The sequence below is a fragment of the Gavia stellata genome, chromosome 16 (assembly GCF_030936135.1).
Source record: "Gavia stellata isolate bGavSte3 chromosome 16, bGavSte3.hap2, whole genome shotgun sequence".
Lineage (NCBI taxonomy): Eukaryota > Metazoa > Chordata > Aves > Gaviiformes > Gaviidae > Gavia > Gavia stellata.
In genome coordinates this window covers 16840498-16868450 of record NC_082609.1, presented here as the reverse complement: position 1 = coordinate 16868450, position 27953 = coordinate 16840498, and the positions used below count along the sequence as shown (strand labels likewise).

General features: G+C 41.0%; 1 protein-coding gene across 6 annotated transcripts in view; it reads right to left on the bottom strand.

Annotated features, from left to right (window-relative positions):
• TENM2 (teneurin transmembrane protein 2) overlaps nucleotides 1-27953 on the bottom strand; it is a 534344-nt gene that overhangs the window by 11180 nt on the left and 495211 nt on the right. For all 6 annotated transcript variants that reach the window (XM_059825282.1, XM_059825281.1, XM_059825283.1 and 3 more), the window contains 11 exons: nucleotides 26401-26520; nucleotides 24641-24902; nucleotides 23656-23923; nucleotides 22356-22499; nucleotides 20557-20806; nucleotides 17596-17616; nucleotides 13323-13555; nucleotides 11637-11791; nucleotides 10267-11141; nucleotides 3283-3458; nucleotides 1452-1687 (listed from right to left, as the gene is read on the bottom strand). In XM_059825282.1, the coding sequence (XP_059681265.1) occupies nucleotides 1452-1687; nucleotides 3283-3458; nucleotides 10267-11141; nucleotides 11637-11791; nucleotides 13323-13555; nucleotides 17596-17616; nucleotides 20557-20806; nucleotides 22356-22499; nucleotides 23656-23923; nucleotides 24641-24902; nucleotides 26401-26520 (2740 nt within the window). The remainder of the gene's footprint in view (nucleotides 1-1451; nucleotides 1688-3282; nucleotides 3459-10266; nucleotides 11142-11636; nucleotides 11792-13322; nucleotides 13556-17595; nucleotides 17617-20556; nucleotides 20807-22355; nucleotides 22500-23655; nucleotides 23924-24640; nucleotides 24903-26400; nucleotides 26521-27953) is intronic.

Genomic DNA, 27953 nt, shown 5'->3' with positions numbered 1-27953 from the left:
ATTAGAATAAATGAGATGCAAATAAATTCTATGCTTTCTCCCTTATTTTCAAATTTCATTTTCAGTCCACTCAACCTGTTATAATCTCATGGTGATTTTCATTTAAAGAGCTAAATGGATATGTGATTATTGTTACAGGAACTAACACCAGACAATTAAATGTTGAGGTGTTGCTAGATAAAGCAGTGTTTTGATTTGCATAAACATGATGCAAAAAAACCCCGTCTCAGGCAAGGTTTCGGCTCTAAGACGTGTTTAACTTCAGCTAATTACCACAAGTACCTCTATTAAATTTTTAGTATCGAGAGTTAGGATTACAGCAATTTCATTTCAAGGTCCTATTTATTTTTATTTTGAACACCTAGTCAAAACACAGAGCTGATCTATTTTCTACTTACAATCAACTTCTGCAGGTCAACACATCAAAAATCAATTAATTACACAGCCATGAAATTTAGTCATTACGGATTAGCTGCTAATCTCATTCCATTGTTTGTCTAACCTTCTCCCCCTCTCCCCAATAGGTGCATTCTGAGCATTTGTGAGAATAAGGAAAGTCTTGTTAATTCAACACTGTGAATTAGATGTTCAGCAATAGGAAAATACCGAAATTTAACATCCGAGTCTTACTGTTTTTTTGTAAATTACCACGTACTTTCTTACATATATTGCATTTAACAGATCATCTTCAACACACAGAACTGTATCTCATGTCCAGTGATGTCGGGAGAATTATTAAAAGAGCCAGGACTGGATCAGCACTACATTTGTTTTCTTCCCAGTATCTCAAAGCTCTTCCAAAACCATATGTACTGAAGCAGGCAGTGAAAGTTTAGGTACTTAAGGGGTGAAAAACAGGCCAGCTAAGCACAGAATGAGATTAATCCGGCTGCAGTAGATCTTTAATTTGGCAGGGGATGGATTACATGACCTGAGTGTCTTTCTTATCCTATGCTTATGACTTTGTAATTATGGCAATTATTTTCCAATCGTGCCATTTGGGAAAGGGAATAACCACAATATGCCCGTCTCAATGAATCCGTAGGGGGATTTTACAGAAGCAGAATGTAACCGCACAAGCTGCAACTGTGTTTGCTCCCCAGGACTAACTGTGGTAAGCGTGCCATAGCGTTTTTACCAATGGTGAGTGGTTGGATTTCTTTTTTCCCCCCACCTTCAGAAGCAGAGTGACTTGCAGCAATATTCTGGGTATTTTTACCAACCTCTTTGGGAATACTTTTAGTAATGAAGCTTCTATAGCTGATGGCAGCAGACGATCCCATGCAGTTAACTAACCTCTCAAATAAAGAAAAGATTGTCACACCAAAGACAATCCCAGCGTTGTACATTTTTAACAAGTAAAAATAGGAAAGACATGTCCTTCAAAATGGAAAATTAGTTTTCTGCCCACAGAAGAAAAGATCAGTACTGTAATGACAGATTCTACTTACCCTGAGCTTTCTTCCGAACACAGTCACTTTGCCTTTAATCTGTTCCTTCCTCAGACGCCATTCAATTGAGTTTAAACCATTTTCCATTGGTAGAGAAATATTACATCGTCCTATGGTGGGAGTCACAGTCCCAGCCAGGACATGAGGTTCGCTGTGAAAGCTAATGCTCATGCCATTGGCATACATCACTCTCAAAGTACCATTATTACAGAGCTGGTAGCTGTTCCTCACTTGATCTACAGCAATAATGAAAAGAAAATAATTTAGCTACTCCAGTCATAAAGAAAACATATAGCTTAATTTGATTGTTTTTTTATTGCACTCCTGTTGATGTTAAATGAAGTCAGCCTGCAATTACCATTTACGTGGTACTATGGTGGAAATCACAGATGTTACTGATTCATGTAAAGAACAGTAGTGTAACAGTCAGCCTGCAGAGAAATACTGTGTTTATTTCATTATGTTTTCCCTCTAGTCTTAATTGTGAATCAAAACGCACAGTGATATGTGTTCAACCACGTAATTTATTTCTAACATGAACAAAAACTCCTGAAAACTGAACTGCTGGATAAACAACAAACCATTAAACTCCAGGACAAAAAAAAACCAAACCCAAAACAAACAAACAAAAAAACCCCGCTGGACTCTTTATGAGTGGGAAGAAGTAAGTGCCTCTTCTTTTTCTTTCCCTCTGTTTAAAAACCGTCTCTTTGTATGGAATTACAGTTTGGCTGTAAGTCCTCAAGGTGTGAGGCTCCAGCAATGCAAGCCGGCAGCCACGGTCCTTCACTCGCCTGCCTTCCTGGCACCCCACCAGAAGTGCACTAACCTGATGTGCACCCCCGGCCTTTTGGCTGTTGGAGAAGAGTTATAAAAATAATCCCGCGCTTTTATGGCCATGCAGTTCTCCAGCTGTTTGACCCAGCCAAGTCCATTCTCAGCCAGGATGGAGCGCTGCAGTGTGCAACTGTCAGCAAAGCATCAATATTTGTCTGACAGAAGGACAGCATCTACATAATTAATCATCTGGTATAAGAGAAATAAAGTCTTTGTAACCAGACGTGTCACAGTATAATAGCCTATAAATGTTGACATTTATGTCAGGAGGAGACTATTGTTCGATGACGATATTCTTATTCCATTGACATTATATCTTAATTAAAAAAACCCCATCACTCACCAAATTCCTTTCAGTCTGTCTTTGATAACTGACCGCTTTCGCTTCATCAGATACAACGCCTGGGCGGTGCTGGAAAGCTCTAAGCAAACATTTAACCACTTTGTTGCTGAACTCTCCTGCCATACTCGGGCTGTAACACTGTTCTCGGAAGCGCTAACTGTGGCACAAGGACATCCACTGCCCTGATTGTTCTACATTTTGTTTAACGGTAGTCTATAAACTTGGAAGATTTCTTTTCTAATAGCAGGAGACTACCCGTGCCTCTCTCTCCACGCAGATCTCTACCCAGGCAGCCAACGCTCAGCAGTCAAACTGCATCTCTGTGGCACTGAAGTCGGAACCAATTTTGCGGTGAAGTACCGGGAAATATGCGAGTGGGTGAAGTGAACCTGACCCAAGAGGTAACGGCAGGACTAACTTACACCAGCAGATAACGACCATACGTATTTGACGCAAAGCATGATTGTGAAGTGTCTCTTACCTGTCCTGAAGACCTGTCATTTTAGGACTGAGCTTTATGGGAGTTTTTCTTGCAAACCTTACGCGTTTTTCCCCTGCTCATGAGTGTACTAATGACACGAATCTTTTGCGAATTGCTTTCTCGAGTTGTGTGTGTGGTTAGGAGATGTGCTGAGAAGTGTGCTTTGGTACCTTGAACAACTGTATAGGAAGCCTCCACAGAGGAGAGATTTGTGATGACCGTGACATCGTCATCCCGATTAGAATTCTCAATGTCGATGGTTATAGACTTTTCCATTTCTCGATGAAGGCTAGTTACCACTCCAGTGGGACGTGTTACATTGGTCAGACGCCCTTCATGATCATAGCTAATAGAAAAGTTAGTGAGAGCAAAAAAGCATGAGGATATATGTTCATTTCAATACCCAATGTATTAATAATTCACCACATTTGTGCAAAAAACCCAGAATGAAACAGATTTTCAAGAACATCCTGGCCATACCTATTTCTCTGTTCTTGAAAGAGTCTATAATGATGAAATAATAATTTTTAGAGATACCAATCTCAACTACATGAGTGTAAATCCAGGCTAGCATCTTTTAAATTATTAAATTAATTAATTACATTATTATGGATATACAGCATGATATTTGGCTCAAAAATTACAATTAGTAAATTCATCTGTATTTTAATAGTCGCATTTCACTCTAAGGAAGTGGACTTACGATGGATACTATTGCTTATGCTGATGACGGGTACAATTGCATACACTGCACATTTGCAGTTGAATACTTAATGGAAACTACTAAGTATGGTCTTAAGTGACACATCAAGGAATAAACTTGCCATAAGAGATTAAAAAAGACATCAGCTTGAGAACATAATAATTTCATTTAGATCTTCTCTGTGGTATTGAACTGCATTTTGGGGTCAGTATTTTGGGTCATATAGATGAATGATGAGAAGTTAAAGCACAGGATAGGTTGGAGTTGCACAAAGGGCAGCAAGTCAGCACTCAGAATACACCTTAGAAGATGAATTAAGCACTCCAGAGGCATAAAGATAAAAAAATAAAAGAAAAAGGGCTCTCCATGTGTTTACTGAGTCAAATTTATTTAGAGGTATAAAGCCTGAGAAGGGGGGGAAAGAAGGAATGCTGCCTGAAATCAAATCATACTGTTTCTCCCTTTCCTTTAGCATGGTATATTTGTGTGCATACGTATGCTAAAGAAGCAATCCCTTGGATCTGAAGGGCAAGAAATGGGGACCTGAAACAAAATCAGTATTCCAGTCTGACACTCTGCTTGTTGCAATTCTCTACTTGTGCAAGAGTCTCTCACCCAGCCGCTACCAAAGCGCACATACTTCTAAACAGCAGAAAGGCAAGAAAAAATGTCCTGTGTAGATAAAGGGAAAAGTTTAGGTAGAGATTGAAACCAACTGGTCATCCTTCGAACGTAGAAATCCAGGGAGCAGGAAGCCTGGAAGAGAACTGGTAAATCCACTGCACTGCCTGAGAGTAACAGAAGAGAGGAGGAGCACGTTTAGTATCACGGAGCTAGCTGAGTTCTTTGTACGTCATGGTTAGCTGTAAAGATGAAAAAAAATCAGTGCTTTCAACATGACTTTTTACAATTAAATCATTCAGAAACCTCAAAGTAGGCCACCTGAACTGTATAGCATATCTCCAAAATTAATATATATATTGGCTCCTCAGTTAACACAAACATAAAATATGCCTTTCAAATCCATTGCAAATGGTTGCACCCATTCAACTGAATATTGGGGAGGAAGGAAAAAAATCACCTGTGGAGCAACAAGCCTTACCAGAACCAATGGAGGTATTAGGCAAAGAAGTAACTCAATAAAACAAAGCCTCATGCGACCTAAAAGGGACCAATAATATATTTTGTTCATTTAAGCAGTTCAGGATCAAATGAAGATTAAGCAGCATGATTTTTCTTAATAAAAGTCACAAGTTTCTACCTAAATATACACATATATTTTCAACAAGATCCCGAATAAAAGATAATACGTTGAGATAATCTATGAAATGGGGTTTGGTTAAGTCTATATAAAGGTCTTCACAAAAAAATAGTGAAAAGTACTCATAAAGTACAGATGAGGGAAGAACTTGATCCAGTCAAGCATCCATCTAGCAAGGAGAAACAAAAAGTACAAAAAATGGACAGTTTCAAAAAATCTCAAAGGTTAATAACGAGATACGCCCTAAGAGCCTGTATGTGGACTACGCTGGTATGTTTAGTGATCAGCAGAGTGATGAAGAGAATACTTAGGTGTCCGATATTACAGAAGAGCCAATGTTACTTAGGACAAACTAGAAAAGTCTGTGAGTGGTTTCAGTGTGACTATGCAGAGCTTGCTGAACATCCAGAAGAATAGCTGGCGAAATTCCCCATCAGCAAATATATTTTAGGCAATGCAAATGAGACGCTAATTTAAACTCTTCATTCACATTGCTGGGTTTTTAATTAACCCAGGAAAAATTCCTGGGGATTGCTGTGGGCTACTCACTGAAAATCTCTGTTCAAAGTGCAAGGGCAGTCTAAAAAGTAAATACGGATGAGGATGTACAGAGACTGAAACAGAAAAATTAAAATATTCTAATGCTATTTCTAGAAATCAGTGCTTTGTCCCTCGCCATGGGGCACGTTTCCCAGCGCTGGTCACAATTTCTGAAATCAGCAATGGCAGAGATTAAAAGGGTTTATAAGCAAGTGATGGACACGCCTAAGGTGATATGTACAAAAGTACTCTCTATGAAGATCTGCAGACCATTTAGTTTACGAGCTAGACATATAAAAAATGCACTACTTAAATGATACATGCTCACTGCAATACCAGTGTTTAAAGAAGGCATTTCTACTTTATCCATTGCATCCATAAAATCCTATTTAAAAAAAATACCTTAAAGGTAAAAAAATTAAAGTTAATAAAACTGAAACCTTTTATGTACTAGAAAATTTACAAGTGACATATTATTGACTTTTTTTTTAATTTATGTATTATGCGAGAGCAAGTGCTTAGTAGAAAACAACACCCAGACATTTATCTGAAAAATAAGAATAAAGCTATATAGGAATTAAATAGTTATGTACCTTTCTTCTTCATGACATGAACCCAGGTCGAATGAAGTAAAAAAAGAAAATTTTGCAATGGAAAATACACAAATCAACCTGGGACTTCTCAGTATCTTCTTCAGAAGCAGCCACTACATATCACAGTGTATGACACTGCATCGGGCTGGATGAATCAGATCTGATAAGGCAATCTTTGCATCTTCAAATGAGGTGGGTTCTGGATACACTGAAATTCCTGAGCTTTTGTTATTGACTTCAGTTAGAGTAAGGTTTCATTCCAAGTTGTTCTACTAATAAAATTACAAGGGGAGAGGTCCTTTCTTAATCCCAGTATCTTAAAAAATCAGCATCTCCCCACGCCCACTACTAACTCGCCAACATATTGCTAACTGTGGCCACGTCTGCCCGAGCAGGCAAAGGTTTCCAAGACCGTAGTTCCCAGGACAGCTCTGGGTAACACCGGCCACTGGCGCCCCGGGCAGACACGAAAGCCATTGGCCCATTCTGCCGGCAGCCTGCGGATGGTTCCTGGCAGCCCTGAGTCGGCCACAGCCAGCTCGCCTGTGCTGGGCCACCCAACACGGCTATAGCCCAACCGTCAGACACAGCCGAGCGCTTGTTCGCCACCTTCTCGGACAGCTACAAATATCTGACCTGTGCATCCCTTCAGTGGGCTCGTGCTAATGCACTGAAGGCTGTTCTCCCATGTCCAATATTATGGCACCTCTGTATCTTAATGCAATTTTTATTGCTAGCGTTCTGGTCTTTGAGGTTTGAGACATGTACTGCTCGACAGCTTGTGGGTGGGAGTGGCTAGGACAGTGCCGTATACAGTACTGCATAAAAGGAGGAACAGCAGCTTTTGACTTAACACAGAGCAGGGCAAGGTGCAGACCCGCATACATTAACATATATCCCTATTTTCTCTCCCTTATAAAAACCCAGCTGATTCAAGAAGAAAACTGCAGCATTCTCTCCGGATGCTCCCAAGACCGAGTGGAATACCACTGAGGACCACTTCAAAGATCTGTGCTTCGTGCCCCAACCCAAGCTTAAATTACTCCATGTGAGCCTGCCGGTAGCTGTTGTATTATTTAAGAGCCTTGCCTGTTCCAACTGCAAATGAACTGTGTGCATATACACACGCGCTATATATATATATATACACACACACACACACACACTCTCTCTCTCTCTGTACATATGGAGTTTGTATACACACACACAAAAAAAGTTTGTGTATGCATTTCTCTGCATATACATATGTGTACCTAGATATACTGCACAAAGTTAATTCTGTGAGCATTTTCAGGGTAGTTTCAGATAAAAGAAAGGAATATACCCAAGAAGATAGCACGGCACTTCAACGTCTGGCTGATATAAATGCACTGAAATAAATTTTTCATAACAACTTTAGTTCATGCAGTATTTTACTACTTAAAAGACATTTGTTCTTTTCCAGTTCTGCTGCCATGCTAACAATTTTGGGTATTGATTATCTCTATATGAATGCATGAACGTAATGGCACAGAAAACTATGTTGTTGTCCTTATAAACTCTCATTGGCTAAGCATTTTTTCATCTTCAATTGATACTAACTTATAGCTACCAAAATAAACTGCGTAACAGTGACTACAGAATTTTCCCCTTGGAGCTGCTTCGAAGAACAAGTAGAAACCAGAAACCAGTATTGAGTGATTGCGGGCTGTGATTATTTAGGTTCGTAAATTTGATTTAAATAATTCTCATAATCTTGTTAATAAACCCGTCAACTGTGGGGGTACCTGAGATGACAAAGCACATTAAGGAGTTAGTGTAAGTCAGCTGCTTCGGATCAGCCTAAAGGAGATGCCTCTATTTTTCTGGTATTTTGTAATGAGTATCTCTAGCGCATACAGCTAACTTCTAGTCCTCACATAGGGCTTTCCATGCACATATAGAGATACACATCTTCTTTTGACATCTTTGTGAATGGCATTTTATGGCTTCTCTTCTAGCCTAGATAACAGTCACCGTGTATAGTTTATTTTATACACGCACTATAAAGCATATGCATTTTTAATGCCAAAAATGTCTATACTGTCATCTATGGGCTCTATGCTTATGAGAACGTATGAGAACATATGTACCAGTCTGGGAGAAAGTAAGTTATTTCTGCTGCCTCATCCGAGTTACTAATCATCTAAGACCGTACCTCAGGCTGTAATATTTAGACCTCAATATGGTACTTAACTTCCACTGACCCGAGGCAAGGCTTGCGCATCTTTTCTTATTTGATCTCGGAAAAACATCTAGTCAACGTGTCAGCACTATATGCACATTAAATTATATTTTCAGATGCATCTCAGAAAGACATCAAAGCACCTACCTTCTATATTTACTTAGGAATTGTAGTACAATTTTTCTAATAAATCACACCAACTTAGTACTTCATGTGACTCTCAGCCACTGGTTACACCAGTTTTGTGACTTGTAACTTTCTGACGACCTTTTTTAATGTTTCATTGATTTTCATGGAGAGTTTTGAATTACTTTGCTATTTAATTTTCTACGATGAATTACTGGTGTTTTGAGAAATAACTAGTTTATATGACTTCTGATCTGAGTCTTGAGCTAGCTATTGAGGAAAAAACAGCAACAGAAAAGCCCACCTAGAAGGGCATCCACATCTCATCAGCAACAATGTGAGATTTTAAACCACCGTCTAGTACAGTGAGCTTTTGCTTGATCTTATAACCAGCAGTTAATACCTTCATGCGTTCACGTAACTGGATTATTTTTGTAACTAATGTGTGGTAAAGAAATACCTTTTGCAAAATATTACGGAGAAAAAACCCCTCCGCATCTCTACCCATAGTCTAGATGAAAAATCGCAGTGGTTCAGTTTCCAGGGCCACATCAGAAGGGGACCACAAGAGGGCACTGCTTTCCTGGTTATGGAAACCAAACACATCCTGGACAAAATACTGATGTGCGGTGCTGATTTAGATATATTTTGAACAGATTGAACACAGTTCTTTTTATTCCTGCATTACTTTTTCTCTACGAGGAAAGTAAGTGGTAGCCAAAATGAATCCATTACTAAACTAAAATAGGTGTGCGTCATTGCTAGTCTGTAACCTTAAAAATAAGCCTACAATTTAAAATTAAATATAAAGCCTTCTTCATACTTTCTACCCACTAATTTGAGAAATGGTATTCAGTAATCATTAATTATTTAAACCAAAATATATGGCATCAGACTTGCCATACCCCAAAGCTATATATATGTTCAATGTATCATTTAACTTCTATTTTTAAAATTGTTTTGATCAATAAATGGCAATACGACTACTAAGAATAGGATAACTATTAATAAAAATCTGACTGTTTTTTCTAGATTTTTAATATACTTTTGAACTTCATCTCTGATGAATTTCATTCCAAGAGGAAGTTCTGTCTTTTTAATCTATATGCTCATGAACACCAGTGTGCTTTTGGGTTTGCTACAAATTATGGAAGTTACACCAGGGGTCTGGCAGATAGCTGGGGATCTAATTTCCTCACTTGTCTCAAGAATGAACAGTCAGTGAAGTTAATCAACATTTTAACAACCGTGAGTAATATATGGGTCTGAACAGAAAGAGAGATAATTTCAGTTCCAAAAGAAACTGCAGCATCGGGGTTCCTAGAGAGAGGCAGCTCGGTAGGAGCCATACATTGCTGGGGGCTGGTCTGGATGCGAGTTATCTGCAGCCTTGCTGATGGCTACGAGCAGGGGCCCAATCTGGTAAATCAAACACGGGTTTCTGAGCGTGGTAGGCAATCCTCGGTGCTGGCGGTGGGTGAGCTTCCCCACTGGCCTCAAACTGCGGGCAGAATTTAGGTGGTTCGGTACCCACCCAAAGGACCCGGCAAAACTGATGAAATCAAGAAGCCACTTAATCATTTCCCGTGTCCTACTAGCCTGAGATCAAACGGCCTTATTCAGTATCAGTGAAAAGCCTACAACAAACGTCAGCAGGGTCAGTTTAGGGCCTACTCACTACCAGCTGAAAAATAAATGTACGCTTAATATATCCAAAAACATTCTTACTCATAAAATGTTGTCCATCCTGTTTCATCACTCTTCGTTGCTAAGAGACCACTGTTTCCGTTATATGTCATTAATCCGAGCTCCAGGGTCTGTGTTGAGACTAGCTTGAGTCCACCATTAGTGCCAACAGCCAGCGTGACAATCTGATTATCCGGCATCAGTAAATGGCGGGGCATCCCACTGGCATCCCGACGGACCTTCAAGGAGTTGCCGTTGTTGTCCATCACCTCCGTGACATCGTTATCGCTGCTATAGGTGAAATTGTACAAGTACTCCCCGGTAACAAGGCTGAGAGTGTACTGGTGAATCCCATCAGCATTGAAGACATACAGCTCCTGTTCTCCTGGAGATGCAGCTTCATATTGGTTAAAAGAATTAAGAATGGGCCTGTTTTTACTGACAGCCCTAATGCGGATATTTCCAAGATCAGCTATGTAGATGGTACCATCTGGGGCCACAGCTAAGGAAGATGGTGAATTTAAGATGGCATCAGTGGCATACCCATCATCCCCAGAATAGCAATTACAGTTGACATCATTTTTGCAATCACAGTCTGAAGCTGCCCCTGCAAGAAGGCATATTTCTCCATTGGTAGTTACCTGGCGTAGCCGATTAATTTTTTTTTCATCTGTCTCACTGATGTAAAGAACTCCTGTGTGTGAGATGGCAATGGCACTGGCTGATTCAAGTGCAGAATGAATAGCCAGTTTGCTAAGAGAGTAGTCTATACCAGGAACCTGGCAGTGCATGGGGCGTCCAGCAATAATGCTAACTTGATGATTTTCTGTGATCCGTAAAATAACATTGTTCTCTAGGACATAAAGTGAGTTGTCCATGGGATTGACAGCGAGATCAGTAGGCCACTCCAGCCGTACCTATGAGTTGCACAAATTATTACTGTAAAACTCATAACTGAAAAGTACACTTCCAGTGTTTAAAATTCCATGTGTAACAACAGCAAATTAGTGAGGGGTTTATCAGCGTATATCATGAAACCAAGTCATGAACGGCAACTATTTCAAACAACGACTTTGTTTTTTCGGAAATATTAAAGCTACGTGCAGTGGTAACTTTGGCTAATTGTGTTTCTGTGCAAAGAATGAACGCTACATTGTGGAAGCTCTACAATAATTACAGAAAAACAGGCAATTAAGACAATAACTCCCATTATCTCAACCTTATTTCTCTATAGTTGCATAAATAACCTGTGTTAGCCACAGTAAAAGGATGGTTCACTCATTTCAGTAATGAATCAAATATGCTATCATCTTGTGTTGCATAATGTATTTCTTAAGTGGCCAGGCAGTTACCCAAAATAGATGCCCATCTCTTCTAAGGCAGAGAAGAAAATAGATGCAGTAAGAGTCTACCTGGGTGACATCCATGCTGGAATCACAGCTGAGAGGTCGAACAGCAGTTAGGTCGTTGGAACCCAGCAGGGTTGATATAATTCCATTCTGATCCACTTTTCTAATCATAGTGGCATCAACAAAATACATGAGTCCGTACTTATCCACTGCAATTCCTGCAAATATAAAAAGCAGGCATCAGTGAAGCAGTGAGGCTCCTGGCTTCAAGGCAGGCTTCATCTTATTACCAAGTTTACAAGACGGCGACGGTTGTTCACCTCCCCTGTCCTCTCCTGCCTTCCAACCTGAGCACAGGCCCTGGAACCCTCCAAGGACCTGTAGTTCTGCTGAATAAATGGCATCAAGCAGGTTTATCCTTTGGGGCCTTAAAGAAAAGAAAACCACAGAAATCCCCCAAACATGCCAAAGAGCCAGCAGAATGCATCAGCTTATTTCTGAATTCAAACTCTGTGTGATATGTTACATAAACTCAATAAAAAAAAAAACCAAACCTCCTAAGTTTTAATCTCAGAAATTTGAGGCGCTGCTTTCTTCACCTGAAGAATCTAATGAAGAATTCTTAGAAATCTTTTAAAATGGCTTTAAAATTTTTGAAAAATTAAGAGGACATTATATTCTTTCAGCAAGTTTCTTAATTCTTTGACCTGTTGCGGTAAGGAATATGGGAAGAACATCTGGTGTTTCCAGATGAAGACACAGGGGTTTCCAGCCTGGAAAAAAAGGAAAGGTTGAATGCCTGTCACGTTGGGAGTCCTTAGAGAGGAAAGGCACGGAATGAAAGGGTGCTCCCTTGGAGGAGCAGAAGGATGCTGGTGCCTGTTGTGAAGGAGGGCAGGCTTCTTCTCACTTCCCTTCCCTGCTTTGATTTGGTGCACTGCCTTTGTCCGTTTCTTGGGCTGAAAATAAAATACTGATCTAAAAATTTTGTCTTCAAATGGTTGCAGTGCTCATCCTATTGGGCAGTGAGAGAAGATACAGCTTTATCTTCTTAACTTCTATGTGGAGGCTTAACTTAAAACATGCAAGCAGCTCTGTCCCGTTGATATACTCTGTTTGTATTAACTGAAACTATTACCTAGACAAAGAAACAGGACCTTTCATTTTTGTTCGCTTTTATGATCATCTAGTTATTTTCAACCATTGGAACAAAACCCAAAGATGTCTGAAACACCTGGCAACACACCTGATTAATTCATCCTTACAATTAAGATGAAACAATGGAAAAAAAAATCTGAAAAAGAAACACATCCCCAAACCTCTACATCATCTTGAAACCTTCTTGTTAAAAATTAGAAACTGGAAAGGGCAAAAATCCTTTTATTTTTCCTCTGCCTCTGAAGAAAAAGGGGATACATAGAATAAAAACTCAGAAAAAAGCCACAGCAGGCAGTTTTTCCTCCCCAAAGACTGTATCTCAAACAGTAATTTGTTTCCCAGTTTACACGCTTGCTTCTCGGAGTGAGCGGTACCCTGCTAATTTGTGTTCTGTTCTTCTTTTGCAGCGTTCAGCGTTGGGGTAATAAAGTTTGCTTTAACTAAACAAATCACGAACACTTGCCAATCCACTGTAATTAAAGCCCAGAATAAAAATTACCGAGCAAGGAGTGATTTAATTGCCAGATAATTATTTCCACATCCAGCCTAGCCTCATGCAGTCATTTTCTCCGGCTTCTTTTCCTACTTTACCTCGAGGGCTCATTAGGGTTGCGTCCACTGCCTTCCCTCCATCCCCACATCTGGCTTCGTCAAAGGGCAGGCATTGCTCTCCGGTCCCTGCTACCACTTCAGAGTTACCAGCTAGGTCTTTCGTGCCAGTGAGGGACTTGACTTTGTATATCCGTCGACTATTGGTGTCCGATACGTACAGCGAGCCTGAAACAGGGTCCACGGCCAGATAGTATTTATGAGCGGGATTGTTGCTTTAGAGAAAAAAGAAAGCATAAAACAGAAACAGCTGAGCAGTCTAGAAACTTCACAGGCTTTCAGAGCTTAGATACTCATCAGGCACAGAGAGATCTGGAAAGAAAGTCTGACACCTTCGTACAGAGGTGGGGTCTGAAGGACTACCGTCTGAGGGCCTAACGTGGTTAGGGCCTCGTCGCTGTTTCAGAAGGACTGTCATTTTAGATCTCATTCATCCTGCTACACCAAACCTTGCACAGCAGAGCCCAGTAAGCCAAAGCTGCACAGCAGACCCTCCTCTCGGTCTCTTTAGCCCTTTAGATCTGCTCCAGGTCAATTCTCTTTGGCTTATCTCTACCTGTTTCCCCCCCCCTCCCCGCCACCTTGTTTAACTTCCCTCGAAAGCAGAAGTCATAGGAGTAAGAGCAAAGAATCGGCTTCTGAGTTACTTATATTATGCCACAAGATTTGCGAGGTCTTGTATAAATAGGAGGCAGATGCATAACAAATTTATTCCTAAAGCAAATTTGTTCCCATTCATTCTCATCAAGAACCTCATTTACGGCGAATGAAGTTGGTTATATAACTAAAACCAGAGACCCCCAAGTGTCTGACTTTAACTCCAAACCTTCTGTTATTGAGAAACTGGTCCTCAGCTTGCGATTAGAATGGGTGCTCATATGGAAAGCTACTTCTCTTCTGAAATATATGTTTTTTGACAGCTTGTCACATTTTGGAACTACTTTAGCAAATCATCTGCAAATTGAGAAATGTCAATCTTTGCGATATATATACGTTCACACACAGAGAACTGCAGTGCAGAAATATTTCCAAAATCTTGCCTGGCTAGTTTAACTCAATTTAGTTGGATTTTAAGCATGATGTGAATTTTCCAGCCTTTGGAGCCTATGGGTGAGCGTAAATAAGGTCAATGGTGGTTTCAAAGCATAGAAGACAAATGAAGACAGGAAGAAAAAAAATGAAGGTTACTTACCAGTAACCAGAGACATTTGCCTCCAAATATCCACACTCCTAGTTTCATGTGGCAGAAGTGCCCACCTCCAAGAGTGAGGATACACAGAGGTAAGTTATGATGGACAAAAGCCATTCCTTGATCAGACTCGCTGAAACTATAGTAAGGCCACTTTCGGCAGATGGATTATCAGCAGCACAAAGACAACTGCGTTCACGTGGTCATGACCAGATTTGGAGGAATGAGGAGGCCCAAAAATAGCACTTTCTACAGTTATTTTCCTCTATACCAGTCTTTGACGTGTCATGATTTTAGGTCAGTAACAGTTTGTTCTAAAACTGTAGAAAGTAGGGAGGAGATTGGTTTGATCAAAATTCAGTAGGCAGAGGTAATACCATCTGCTGAAGTCTAGGAGTGTAGAAATTAGAGATGAAAAAATACAGTAAACAAAAAATACTTGGCAGGTTTATTTCATGCATGGATCTCAAAGTACTTTAAAAAGATGGGTATTACACCCATTTTACAGAGGAGGAAACTGAGGCACAGAGAGGTTAAGTGGTGTAGACAAAGTTATGCAGGGAGACTAGTGACATGCTTGAGATTAGAACGCAATCCCTTTATTCCCCAAGCTCCTCTCCTTATCTTCAGTGGCAGACTGCACCTCTTCACTAGACCCTTATCACATTCCTTCTCATCCCTCCAGAACAAAGCTCAATCTTCTTTGCCACATGGAAAAAATATCTCTTTCCACTTACAAGATTTCTCTAGTCTCTCGAGCATCCGAGCCATACAAACACCTGCACATTTGTCATTGTTTTGAAATCCTGCTCTCTTCCTCCACCATGCTCTCCCCTTCCACTGAAGAACAAACTTTGCTGTGATAGCAGTGTGGTGCCATACTTCACAAATACACCCAAACTTAGCTCAAGGCTTTGCAACAGCAGCAGAGCAGCCAACAACCGAGCGCTGCAGCTGCAGGCTCGCTGCTGCTGCCTCTCTGCAGGTTCTCCCCCCAGAGCGCCTTTTGCCTGGCCCTTCTAAAGCACGTGGCACCCCCGCCTCGGCCGAGCGGGGAGACGCGAGGCCGGTACCAACGGGAGCTGGAGCTTGGCACAGCCATAGCTGCCTGCTGCTGGAGGCAGAGGCCTTGCTTGGTCTCAGGAGTGGGAGCTGCTCACAACAGTGCCTGGGGGAGCTGCGCTGCTGCCTGACAGGGAGCAGCAGCCACTTGGCGGGACTGGAAGGGTCTCCCTGATTTTCCGGCGTGATGTTGCTGGCCGGTGCCTGTCTTCCTGAGTGAGCGCATCCCTGCTTCCCTTCTGCCCACAGCTAGCCTTGGCTATGTCCCACTGTTACCAGGATGGGTCAGGTATGAGTCCGGGTAAAGAGCAATGGCAGAACATGGGCTTATTTCCCTCTCCTCTCCTGCAGTCATTGGCGTGGCCCTGGAGCTCACCCTGCCTTTCTCCTCTGCAATCTCCCTCGGGGCAGTTTTACCAGGAAGAGTCAGTCATGAGCTTTTGTTCCAGATCAGGGAGCAACTCAGTGGAGCTGCAGACCTGCTGCACACCCCTTTGCTCCTTCCTGAGCTCGGTAAGGGAACGGACAGCGGAAGACTCTCCACGTAAAATATTTGAGGGGCTTTGGCAGAAAAGGACTGGTGGAAGGTGACACGCACTCACCGTGTCCCCAGAGAAACTACGAGATTATTACCTCAAACAGGGATGTATTTTATAAATGAGTAACAAATATTTCTCAAATTGGCATCTGAGCAATTGAAGACCTCTGCCTCTCTTTTCTCTGTGCCACTGTAATCTTTTATTCGAATTATAGGAAGCCAAGGAACGTACCTTGTTTTAAAAGATTTTCCGTAACATTCGGTACTGCTCAGAGGCCTCTGCCAGTCATGTCCCCTCCTCTAGCCCTCCCCGGTCGATGGGGCAGTTACCACCACACGCAGCCTGACTCTGGGCTGCGAGGGAGCCTGGTGCCTGACAGCAAGTGCAGGCAGGATCCGCTTGTCCTCCCTGTTCTTCTCATACGTGCATCACATCCATAACATTTCAACAGTAGCTTTTCTTTAAATCTAACTAGAAAGAGAAGCTGCCCACAGCAAATCTCTAAGCACCTGAGAAATTAACTAAGCTTACAGTTGCTAATGAAGAGCCTCCAGCACCACCAATAATCATTAGCAAATCGCGCATGAATTCATCCAGATAAGAAAATTTAGTGGAGTTACACTTGCTATACCAAAATATATTGCAAAGGGGAAATTACACTGTTTAGTCTAGACATCTTTTGCATCTAACTTGTATTATAGAAATGGAAAGTATGGTTTTAAAAGGGTGATGCGCAGGACGCTATAGAATAGTTTACAATGGCTCTTCTTTTTCTTGCCCTTGATATTCTCCAGGGCAAACATCACCCCCGTCCCAGGTGTGGCATGGAAGAAGGTACAAGCATTTCCTATGCTGCTGCCATCCAGAAGACCCAGGGCTAGGTGAGATGATGAAAAATCTTTTCTGCTAATGTCCGGAAAGGTTAGGGCTCCCTCCTGAATCTTACAGTGACTGCATCTAGTGGTTGCATACAACCAGCCCCACAGGTTGACTGACTGTTGAATGTATTTGATGAAAGAAAATAGAAACTAAATTATGAAAAAGGACAGAGGGTTCAGAAAATCATTAATAACCGGAAAATGAGGTTTTGACCTATTTGCAGTTATTAGTGCTTTTGTGAACCTTTCTGGCATTTGTAAAACTGCTGTTGTAGTTTACCTCAACCATTTAGACCAATTATAGACAGCAGGGAGAAGTGTTTCTGTAGAAGTTACCTTGGGGTTCATTATACTTGCATTCTACCAGAAATTTCTAATTACTGTCAGAACTTATTTGTTGCTTTTTGACTGCATTTCATAATTGCTAACGCTCTTATCATATTCATAACACACAATTAGCACATAAAAATGTTTCTATATATGGTACATGAAGAACATAACATTACACAAGAAGCACAACACAAAAAGCAAACACAATGAAGCAAACAAACCATATCAAATTATATGGGAAAGAGCTCGTGTCTTACCTATGTTTAAACTCTTTATTTCTTTATAGAAAGGGAACAGAAGAAAAAAGAACAAACAGTTAGCTGAAGAATAGATGGTAAAGCAAACATAGTATTTGTTTTATTTTACAGAAGGACACAGGAGAAGATATCTCTTTTCAGCACTAGCCTTAGCTTGGCTTACGGATGAAGAGCAACTGGGAGTGACAGAGTTGCAAGCTAGTTCCCTAGTAGGACACCCCTGTCCCCAACCCCCACCCCCCATATACTTTACAGGAAACTTTCTGGACCGTGGAAAGAGTTTTCACATGGAAATATGTTTAGCTTGTGGGCTAGGAGCGAGAGAAACTGGCAGTCTTCTGAATACAGAACTGGGAAGGGGGAAGCATTGGGCTTAGGATATTGTCCGCCAGTTGGAGGCAACCTCTTTAATCAAAATAGTTTTCCAACAGGCTATTTCTAAACAAATGTTACTACACAGTTTATTTTCCTCTCCCCCCAGTCTCTAAAATAATTGCTTAAAGCAAGTTTGGATGCTACTTGGTATCTATCTCAGCCCATCAAAGCAAATCTTAGGGTAAAAAAACTCTTCTAAGTGAGCAGTAAGATACTGTACAATGGGAGATACATAGCATTAACTGATCCCTAGTTTACTGTCTAGACACAAAGTCAAAGCAAAAGTGTTCTCTGCTTCCCAGAAGTAAATTAACACATCCTCCATACCACAGTGTTTCACTGTGTTTATGTCATTTCCATTGAGGAATATCCACTGAATGAAGCAGAGAGGTGCATGACTCCTGAGCTGCAGCACTCAATGCACAGCGCCAAACTTGCAATATCAACGTTAAGCCTGACATGCAACACTACTGAGTGAAAATTCCTATTAGCCACTCAGATCAGACACCTTCATAAAGGACAGCGTGAAGCATATATGCACACTGGGATATTCTGACTTTTAAAGTTACTCAGGATTTATATCGGCTTACGTAAAACCAAAATTACATCCGTTGTGGAATCTAAATAAAGTGATGTATTTGGTTTGTAATACTTATGGACATACTATTTGCAACAGTAGTTATTCAAGCTACTTGATACTAGCTGAAGACTTCTGCTCTCGTTCATAATTAAACGGCTCGAATCTTCAAACTCTTACCCGTGTAACTCACACAGGTTTTGAGATGACCACTGAATCACAACTACTGCTATAGATGATGTTTGCTGGAATGGACCTTAGCTCCCTTTAGAGGAACAGGGGGCAAAAGACATCACTGCAAATCCTAAAGATCTGTGTGTCAAGACATTTGCAGCTGTCCAACAGCACTCAAAATACAATAGCTTTATTGTTCATTGCTAATAGTTATAACAGAGGCTAAAGAAACTATGCTATGGAAAACAGACTTCCATGAAAGAAGAGACAAAGTGGACAAAAGCAGATTGAGACGTCCATCTTCTGTTTCTTTACTGATGTCCCTTCCCATTTTCCCTCACACGTGCGGAGAAGCCCAAGTTCTCTCTCGCATAGAGAGAGAGCGAAGTACTCAGACTAATACTGTTGTAAGCTTGGAGACAACATTTTCAAATATCAGGTGCGCTAGGACACTTTGTCACTGGCTGATACTAGGAAGTGAGGTGCATATAAATGCCTTATGTTAAGTACCCTAATTTGAAAATGTTTCTCTTCACCTGTAAAGCTGCAGCCCTATTTACTGGAAAGCTAAAAAAAAAATCAGCATATTCTATATAATGCAGAGTTATAGGGTATATTGATATAAGTATTTATAGCAGGTCAAACATCCATACCAGCTGCCTTCTGTGTTTTATGCTGAGCTGCTAGCAGAAAGCACTGAATGATCTATGACTTTTTTTTGTCTAAATATAATGAAGCAGCCTGATGGTGTATAAGGTAGGTGTGAGAGAGTGATTTCAGAGTAGAATTGGCCTGAATGGGATCTCTTTTCTCTTATATAAATCAGAATTCACAACAGTGACATCAACAGGATGACATGAATGGAAGAGAGGTGCAGAATAGAGCTAGGCCTCCTATTCCCTAACAGTTGAATCATTTTGCACTTTTCCCCGCTAATTAAAAACTAAAAGTATGGTGGAAGCAGAGGAATTGGTTATTGGCCATATCATTAAAAAAAAGGCTAATGACCTAAATTCACTCAGTGGACTTTGCAGCTATGTCCAGTTTACGAGAGCACTAAGCCTATTGCCTGAGTGGGCTGCAGAAGTATCAGAAGACAGCCAATGCAAGCTATTTGTCCTCATTTTTCTGCAAATACTCAACAGTGCTGTAACTATAAGGTCCAGTTACATAAGTTACAGTTTGAAGCAATAGCTCTTGCCTCTCCTAGAAGAATGAAAAAAGGAGATGGAACAGAAATGGGTGAGGTGGTACACTCTACACTCATGCCTTCCTTATTAAGAGACCAAACCTGAGTGTTGGGGGGGTGCACGATGGGGGACAGAGATACAATCTTAAAAAGAGTTCTGATGATGCAAAGTGACTCTGTATGTCAATCTTAACTGCACTTGCCAACCTACAGGAATAGACTTACGAGTATGGGAAAGAAATGGGAAAGTGGCTCTCAAAACCATTGATAGGACAACCTTCCTTCTAACCTCGTAAGACTTTGCTTATCACTGTGGCTCAATACCTAAGGGCAGTCAATTCTGTAGTTTTCAAACAAAACTAAATGATGTAAAGTACTGAGAGGAGATTGTATCAAATGATCACCAACAGGACAGAAGAAGGTGCTTTGTACTTTTTGCACAAGTTGGCTTGTACTCTTTAGTCCTTCTCTATAGTCATTGCTCTGATAAGCTGTAGACTTTGAACTATGCATTTCTGTGCCCCATTTCTCCACTGGAATTTAAATAGGTTGAAAGTGACAATGTTTTACAAAATTATAAAAAGTAATGGTAAAGGCTGATTTGAGCACAGGCTACAGAAATAAAGTGCTAAGTTTAACACCTTACCTCAGCTCCAATATACTAGTAACGTTCCTGGATGGGAAGATACGCCGAATGTAGTTAAAATCTCCAACAAAGAGACTTCCATCAATACCCACTGCCAGTGCTACAGGGGCCAAAAGCTTATTTCCTTCTGCCAGACCATTGCAGCTAGGACAGGATATGCTCCTTCGGCGCCCGTTCCCCATAATGCTGGTTATCACAGCTGGCTGCTGAGTTAGAAACTGATTTTCTCCGTTGCCTTTGTGCAATATACCTAGTAACGAAGAGGAGAAGAAGTGGTTATTACAATCATTCATTGCAGGGGACTTCAGGTAGTTCTCTTTTCAACTGCTGCTGTTAAGGACTGTACACTGAAATGACTCCAGCACTTGGTTTTTCAACGGTGCAAAAAGAGTGAAAGAGCTTTGCAGTAGTAAAAATAAAGGTGTGATGAAGATTCTCTGTTAAAGAACAGGCACACGCATGGCCACAGACCCAAACCTAAACCCAGAGTCCTTTGGTATTCATTATGAAAGAAAACGCTGCCATACATCCCTCTGGCCTGGCACAATGGTTCTGACTGTCTTATTAACTGGGAAGTGAGAAGGCAAACAGCGGAGAAGGCATGTACCTTATTTGTGTCCCTGGATCCTCTCACTCCAGTTTCCTACGTTTTGTTTGGAATTTTGTGCCAACCTTACCGTTCTCTTTCTACCTCTCAGCCTTCCCCACTTTTTTCATGGAAAATGAAAAATGAGAAATGGAGATACCAGAGAAGAGGACAGCAGAGAAAATGAAAAGATAGGAGAAAGACAAAACTCCTAGATGGGCTGCTAAGGATCAGTGATGAAAGGCACGAGGGAAGCTAGTGGTAAGGCTCTTTATTAGGCTTCAAGAAATGCCCTTAAGATAGGATTTCTTTTCAAAATATTTGTTCAAAGAGCAGACCCCTGCTCCAAGAAGGGAGTGACCATTTTCAGTGTATCAAAGATTGTAGATATCTGGCTGGAAACTTTTAGCCCCATGCCCTTTTGGAAATGCAGTTGTATGACCCTAAGGTAAAGTAACTGGCTCCCCACTGGTGAAGACAGTGGATATCACGCTCTATCCAAATGGCTACCTCAACAGTGTTTGATCTGCTGCACAGCACTTAAAATGTGTTCAAATAGCCTGATCTTGCCTATTCCAAACACTACTTCAGATTTTTTGAGCAACAATATAGTTTGCTACTTGTTAATGCAGGGATCAGCAGGGAGGCTGTAGGAAACACTTTACAAGGATCAAATGAAATATATTCTAAGCATTCAGCTCCCAAAGAGTCTCTCGTAAAATAGGAAGTCCGGGACCATTCAGGTTAGGGTAGGTAAAGACAAAGAGACGTGAGGAAAAAACAAACAGGTGACAAAAGAAAAAGACAAATGAGACTCAGTATCTCGTCAGACTCATACTCCTTTTAAGCCCCATCTCAGATTAGAGGGAAGAAGATCAAACAAGAGGAACCAGGAACGGGTGTGGTTAAGACCAGAAAACCAGGGAAGCAAGACAGAAAGACACTACAGGGGAAGGGGAATAAACAAACAACAGACTAGTGGATAAAGATTTGGACTTTAAGTCAGTCATGCTGTGCAGAACAGTAAAATATCTGTTGAAATTCTACAAAAATTTTCTGACAACTGAAACGTGTCCCATACCTTATTGAGATAAAGATGAAACAAAAAGAGTGGAGAAATTGCATTTTTTAAAGTATAAATATAATGCAAAGAAACGTGTTCACAGACAGAACTCCATATAGCCCAGAAAACACATGGCATTAACTAACTCACCGCTTTTGACATTAAGTACATGATGTTTATCCAAAGACCATCCTCCTAAATTTGAAGGATCTAGTTCAAATCCTTGCAGCAGTGCTGTCCTCTTCTCCCATAAAATGAGACTGGGGCAAGTCTCATATTCAAAACCCACAGAAACTGAAATAAAATACAATAAAATCTAATATACTTGCTGAACAAACACTGAATTAAACGTCCGAAGCACATTCAAATCGTTCAGCATTCCAGTTCCCCAGCCCCTCAAGAAGATGGAGTGATTATATTCCCCTCTTTTATTCTACAATATTAAATTCAGATCTTTGACTAGACACAAATTTGAAACTTCATTCATATGTACTCTGCAGGGATCTGATCACTTCTCTTTGAATTGCTGGCATTGGGAAGTGACTGGTTTGGTGAGAGGAGAGTGAGAAATATAATTTTAAAAATATAATAAAATTATTCTATCAGGTAAGAGGACATCATCAAACTCTTAATTTGCCAGATGTTCACAGCATTTATTTAATGTGTCCACTTTACATACCATATACCAAAGGAGCAGTGAAAACTTTACGTGCTTTTAAGCACACACACACTGTAAGCATCGCTCAGGAAAGCAATACCTTATGCAATAATGTAAGAAAGAAAAGCTATAGCAAAGAAGATTTTAGAAAATATAGAAAAGAAATTAAGATTTTAAAAGTTAAGTTTTTCTTTCCACACTGGCACAGCTCTGATGCCCATTTTTAGCACTGCTGTATCAAAATTGTTCTGATATTCAAATGAAAATGAAAACTTGAAAATATTACGATGATCACTCTTTTTCCCACCCACTAGAACCAAGCGAACTAAAACCAGCTATAGAACTACAAGAGACTGAACAGCATTAGAGAAACACCATTTTCATTTCAAATGTATTATACTACAAGGGGCTATAATAGCATGCATGAAAACCCAAATGCACTGAGGAATGCCAGCCAGTCCAGCATGAGGTTCATTTGTTAACTGAAAGAAAATAAAAGCATAGTGATGGACTAGGTTTCACCTAAGTTCCTGTGGCCAGTTTTTCCCAGTGTCTGGTCTAAACCTTCTAAGTCAGCTACTGATCAGGAAACACAGGCATGTTGATGGAGTTTAGACCCTCTGAATGTGATCTTTAATGTGTAAAAGAAACATAATACAAAGATAAATTGTGTCAGGAAGACAAGAACTATTTAGTCTATATTTGCTTCTCCATAAGAATTCTTTGCAGTTTTCTTACTAAGAATTACAGGTGTTATCTGGAAAGTTGTGGAGCTTATATATGCTGACTTACCTACGGCATCTGACAACCCATAAACCTTCTGACCGTATGCATCTGTTTTGTCCCAGATAAATGTATACGCCAAGTTGGGAGATGCCTGAAATGATTTTTGAAACAGATGCCCTTCTACTGCTACCATCAAATGAACTTTGATTAGATTCAGCGGCACAAGTGACTGAGTCATGGCGATCTTGAGCAAGGATTTGTATCCAGCAGTACGGGAACTCAGGTAGCTGAGCTTTATACTAGAGCCAGGGATCTCAATTTCTTCATGAAGAACCTGCATAAGAAAAAGATCAAACATTTCACACTAGTGCTTTGGTTTGGTTTTTTTTTTTAATAATATTGCCTTGCATATTCTTATGAACTTATGACTTTCTGCTACTGGGAATGGTTATCCTCAACTCAGTGCAGTGATGCAGTTCAGCTGACATTTCTAAACAAATGATTATTTGGCATCTGTGTACATTTCTTTTCAAGAGCCCACCGCTGGCAAAAGTGCAAATAAGTACAAGCAGTTTTACTGCAAGTTATATACAAGGGGAACATAAGAAATATGGTCACAGGAACTCACAACTGCCACTAACAGTCAGTATAAAGTAAAGGCTAACTGAATAAAGTAGTGAAACAACAGTACTAGTAGAGTCTTCCTTTGTCCTAAGTAACGTACAAGAAAACTGCGGTTAGCAGCACACACACCAAGCCTTTGCAAAATTCTCTTGAAACACCTAAGCTGGCAACTGAAAGGCAGAGATATACTTGATATATTGCATGATAATGCGAAGGGGCAAGGTAGTCAAAGATAAATGTGTCTGGGTGACGTAAACCTCGGGTATCTCCTGCAGACTTCACTGGAAAACCTGGTATCTGATGCAACTCTACAGAGGCATTGTACAGCAATTCCAGGGGACAAATGGTGACTCTGCGGTAAGTGCTCAGGGCAGCGCTAGCGCCTGACCACTGATTTCTATACCCATTTCAGTCCCACTGTTCTTACCTGGGTTTCTGGTACGATGGGATTCCGGCCAGGAGCATCGCTGAAGAAAGTTGAAAGTGGTGATGAAATGATGACTGGATCAGGACGGACAAAACCACTTAGATCACAGCTGGGAATAGAGTTCTCTTCTGTCTTCATGGCAAGCGTGTCCATGGCATAGAAGCTATTCCACGGCAACCATACTGTCCTTTCCTGACTCATAAACGGGGCCCGTTCAAAGTGCAAGGTTAGGGATGCTCCGCCATTTGCAACCAAATCAAATCTAGAAAAACGTGGGCTTTAGAAGTGACAAGACTGAATAATTCCAGTAATAGCATTCCTGGCTAATGAAATGAGCATACAGGTACAGCAGGAGGTATATTTTAAGTGTCATGCTTCAAATGATCAGTAACAGGATGTGAACCTCGGCAACTAAACAATTGAAATCCAGCCAAGACAAGCAATGATTTGAAGTCACCCAGACAAACCTTGTTCCTATATATTATAAAATCTGCATTAAATAATTAAAAAATACCCAGAAACAAACCACCCCATTTATTATTACAAGTCTCCTTTATATATAAAATCAGCAGAGAAGCCAAGTTCATACTGAGCTGGACACTGAATTATCCCTTTCCTAAAAGACGCTGTCCATCAAGCACAGGACACATGGCAGTAAGAGAATAGTAAGGAGAAGTTTTGCCCTTCGTGTTCTACAAAGTAAGATAAGAATTCCTGTCCCCAGGACAATCGGTCCATCATTTTTCAGAGATTAGGACTTTACTCCCAATCCCCTACATCACAGCAGTGATGTGGAGCTGCGCAGGCATTTTGAAATCTGGCCTAAATGAGTAAAATACTTCTAGGTTGTTCTGACAACAGAAGTAGGTATCAGTTCTTTCACGTAAATGCTGGCAATGTAACAAATTACTCAATGATTTCAATAATCTATTCAGATAGAAATACAGTTCAGCTCACCATTTACTGTAGTATTAAACCACTGAAATCAACAACATTACACTTTTATTATAACAGAATAATATTCTGGGCAACGTGGAGATGAAATACTCCCTATAGTTCAGTTGACTCATATTAATTCTTTCAATTCAATTGTTTGCACGCAAGATCAAGATAAAACAGCAAATGTTTACAATGCATGTGTCACAGATCTACAGTTGTAGTTACCACAGCCAGTAAACTAGATAAACCATGACACGTTGATTTGTGTTAATCTGAATTTGTGTGCGTTTCAAATCAGCTGATACAAGGGGGAAAAAGCACTTTCTTGCACAGCAGGAAGTTGTCTAAATATATTCAATTAGAATCTTTTGATTACATTCTACCCTGAAGAAACTCAAAAGATAGTGGATCTTCAAAAGGAAAGAGAGGCAGAAGGGAACTTTTAATGAAATAAACTATTCTACAATGATACTACTTCTTTTTTCTAGCAGTGTTAGCCTGCCTTGCATTTTAAAACAAAATATGTCTGGTCTCAGCTGGGTATTACTGTAGTCCACCAATGCTTTCATAGATACACAGCAATTTATTTGAAAGGAGTCCGCTTGCTAACACATTATTATCAGAAGTCAGCCTTTTCATATTTACTTGCAGTTAGTATTCAAAATGCCGTGTGAAAAATTACTTTTGTGTTTTCTTAATAGCTCTTTGCCCTGGGAGGAATGCAATGCATGATACCACATCGTTCCATTAGATCACACCATCTGTTAATCAGCAAAGATGCTACATATGAAATAGGTACTCAATGAAGCAAGCAAACTCACGTGCCATCCTGACGAGTGATGGTATAGCCGTACTTTGGATACTTGACAAATGACACATTGACCCCAACTAGAGGAGTTCCATCTGTAGTCACCACTTGGCCTCTTATAAGAGACACAAGACTGAAAAAGAAAGATAATTAAAGGTATTAAAGTTAGTTACAAAAGCAAAGTTACACTGTTTATAAACTGAGTAGTGGAACACTTGTGCCTCATTTACTCTAGATCCAATTTACTCCAAATGCAATTTACTCCAAAGATTTCTAGAATACGGAAGATACCACAATATCGCCCAGCTCCCTCTATATACTTCCATCAAGAAACTGCTTATCTATGCAGTGAAACCTGTGTATACAGAATGGGAGTTAATGCCTTCCTTGTCTAATGAGGCTTTGTCTCATTGTCCAACGAGGCTTTGCAGAGTAGAAAGCTACCTCGTGTTCAGCCAGGCCAGAACTGTGACCCTGAAGTCCCACTGAAACGATGACTGGTTGGGCACTTGTCATAAACCTCTCTGGGTACAATAGCGTGTCTGCAGACACCTAATACGCTTGAAAAACACGGTGTAAAGCCATATCTCTTTTTTTATGCGATCGATTTTCCACACTAAGGTTCACGTTTCTCCATCCTAGGGAGTGACTGATGTTTGCACACTGCATTTGGTCCTGATTTGTAAGCCTTGCTTTTCACTTTGGCAGCAGGAGGAAGGATTTGGTTTTAAGGCCAGCTTTACGCACAGGCAAAATAAAGAGTTTTCTTAGCCAACAGGTTAAGCAACCTTGCTCAACCTAAAGGAGATGAAGATGGGTTATTCCTGTAAGAGGCACAGTCAGTCTTTCTCTCTTTTGAGAGTGCTTTGCTGCTGCTAAGGGCACAGCGGGCAGAAATTGCTGCTGCCCGCCTGGCTGCCTTCTCAGCCTCCTGAGCACTGCAGGTCGCAAGCCCCGCTTCTCCCTGCTCTGCCGCTCTCCGGCATGGCCAGTCTGTTCCTGCCCCTCTCCTCTCCCAGCTGGAGAGGCGTCTCCATCCCCTGCCTCCTCTCCCTTCCACCTTCCCTGTACCCTGAGGGCAGCAGATCGGTGAGTGGGGGAAGCCTGCCCGGAAAAAGGGAGATAGAAAAGGAGAAGCTCCTTGCAGATGGTTTCCATTTCTGCATTGCAAACGTGAAAAAAGGAGAAGGCAATCCTGGGAAACAGGGAGAAAGTCAAGTCCCGCTGCAACCCATAATCTCAGGGACCGCAAAATTGTGTTTTGCAGCAGCCCTCGGTGAACAGATTCCTGTTTCAGCGCTACGAGCTTCCCGCATGATCCACCAACTCTCACCTGTAGCTATAGAGAGAGCCAGAACATGCAAAGCCCCGTTTCTGAACTGCCTCTGCAGCTCCGCGGCCCTCAGGCACGCCGGCAGGCACTGCCCCTCGCACCACAGACGGCTGGGCCCAGTCCGAGCCGTAGGACGAGGGCATTAGGGTGAGCTGGGTTCTGCCGAACACGGACTAAATGCAGTCGAATTCTGGCACGGCTATAACGCTTGCATTATCCCCCGCGCTTGCATT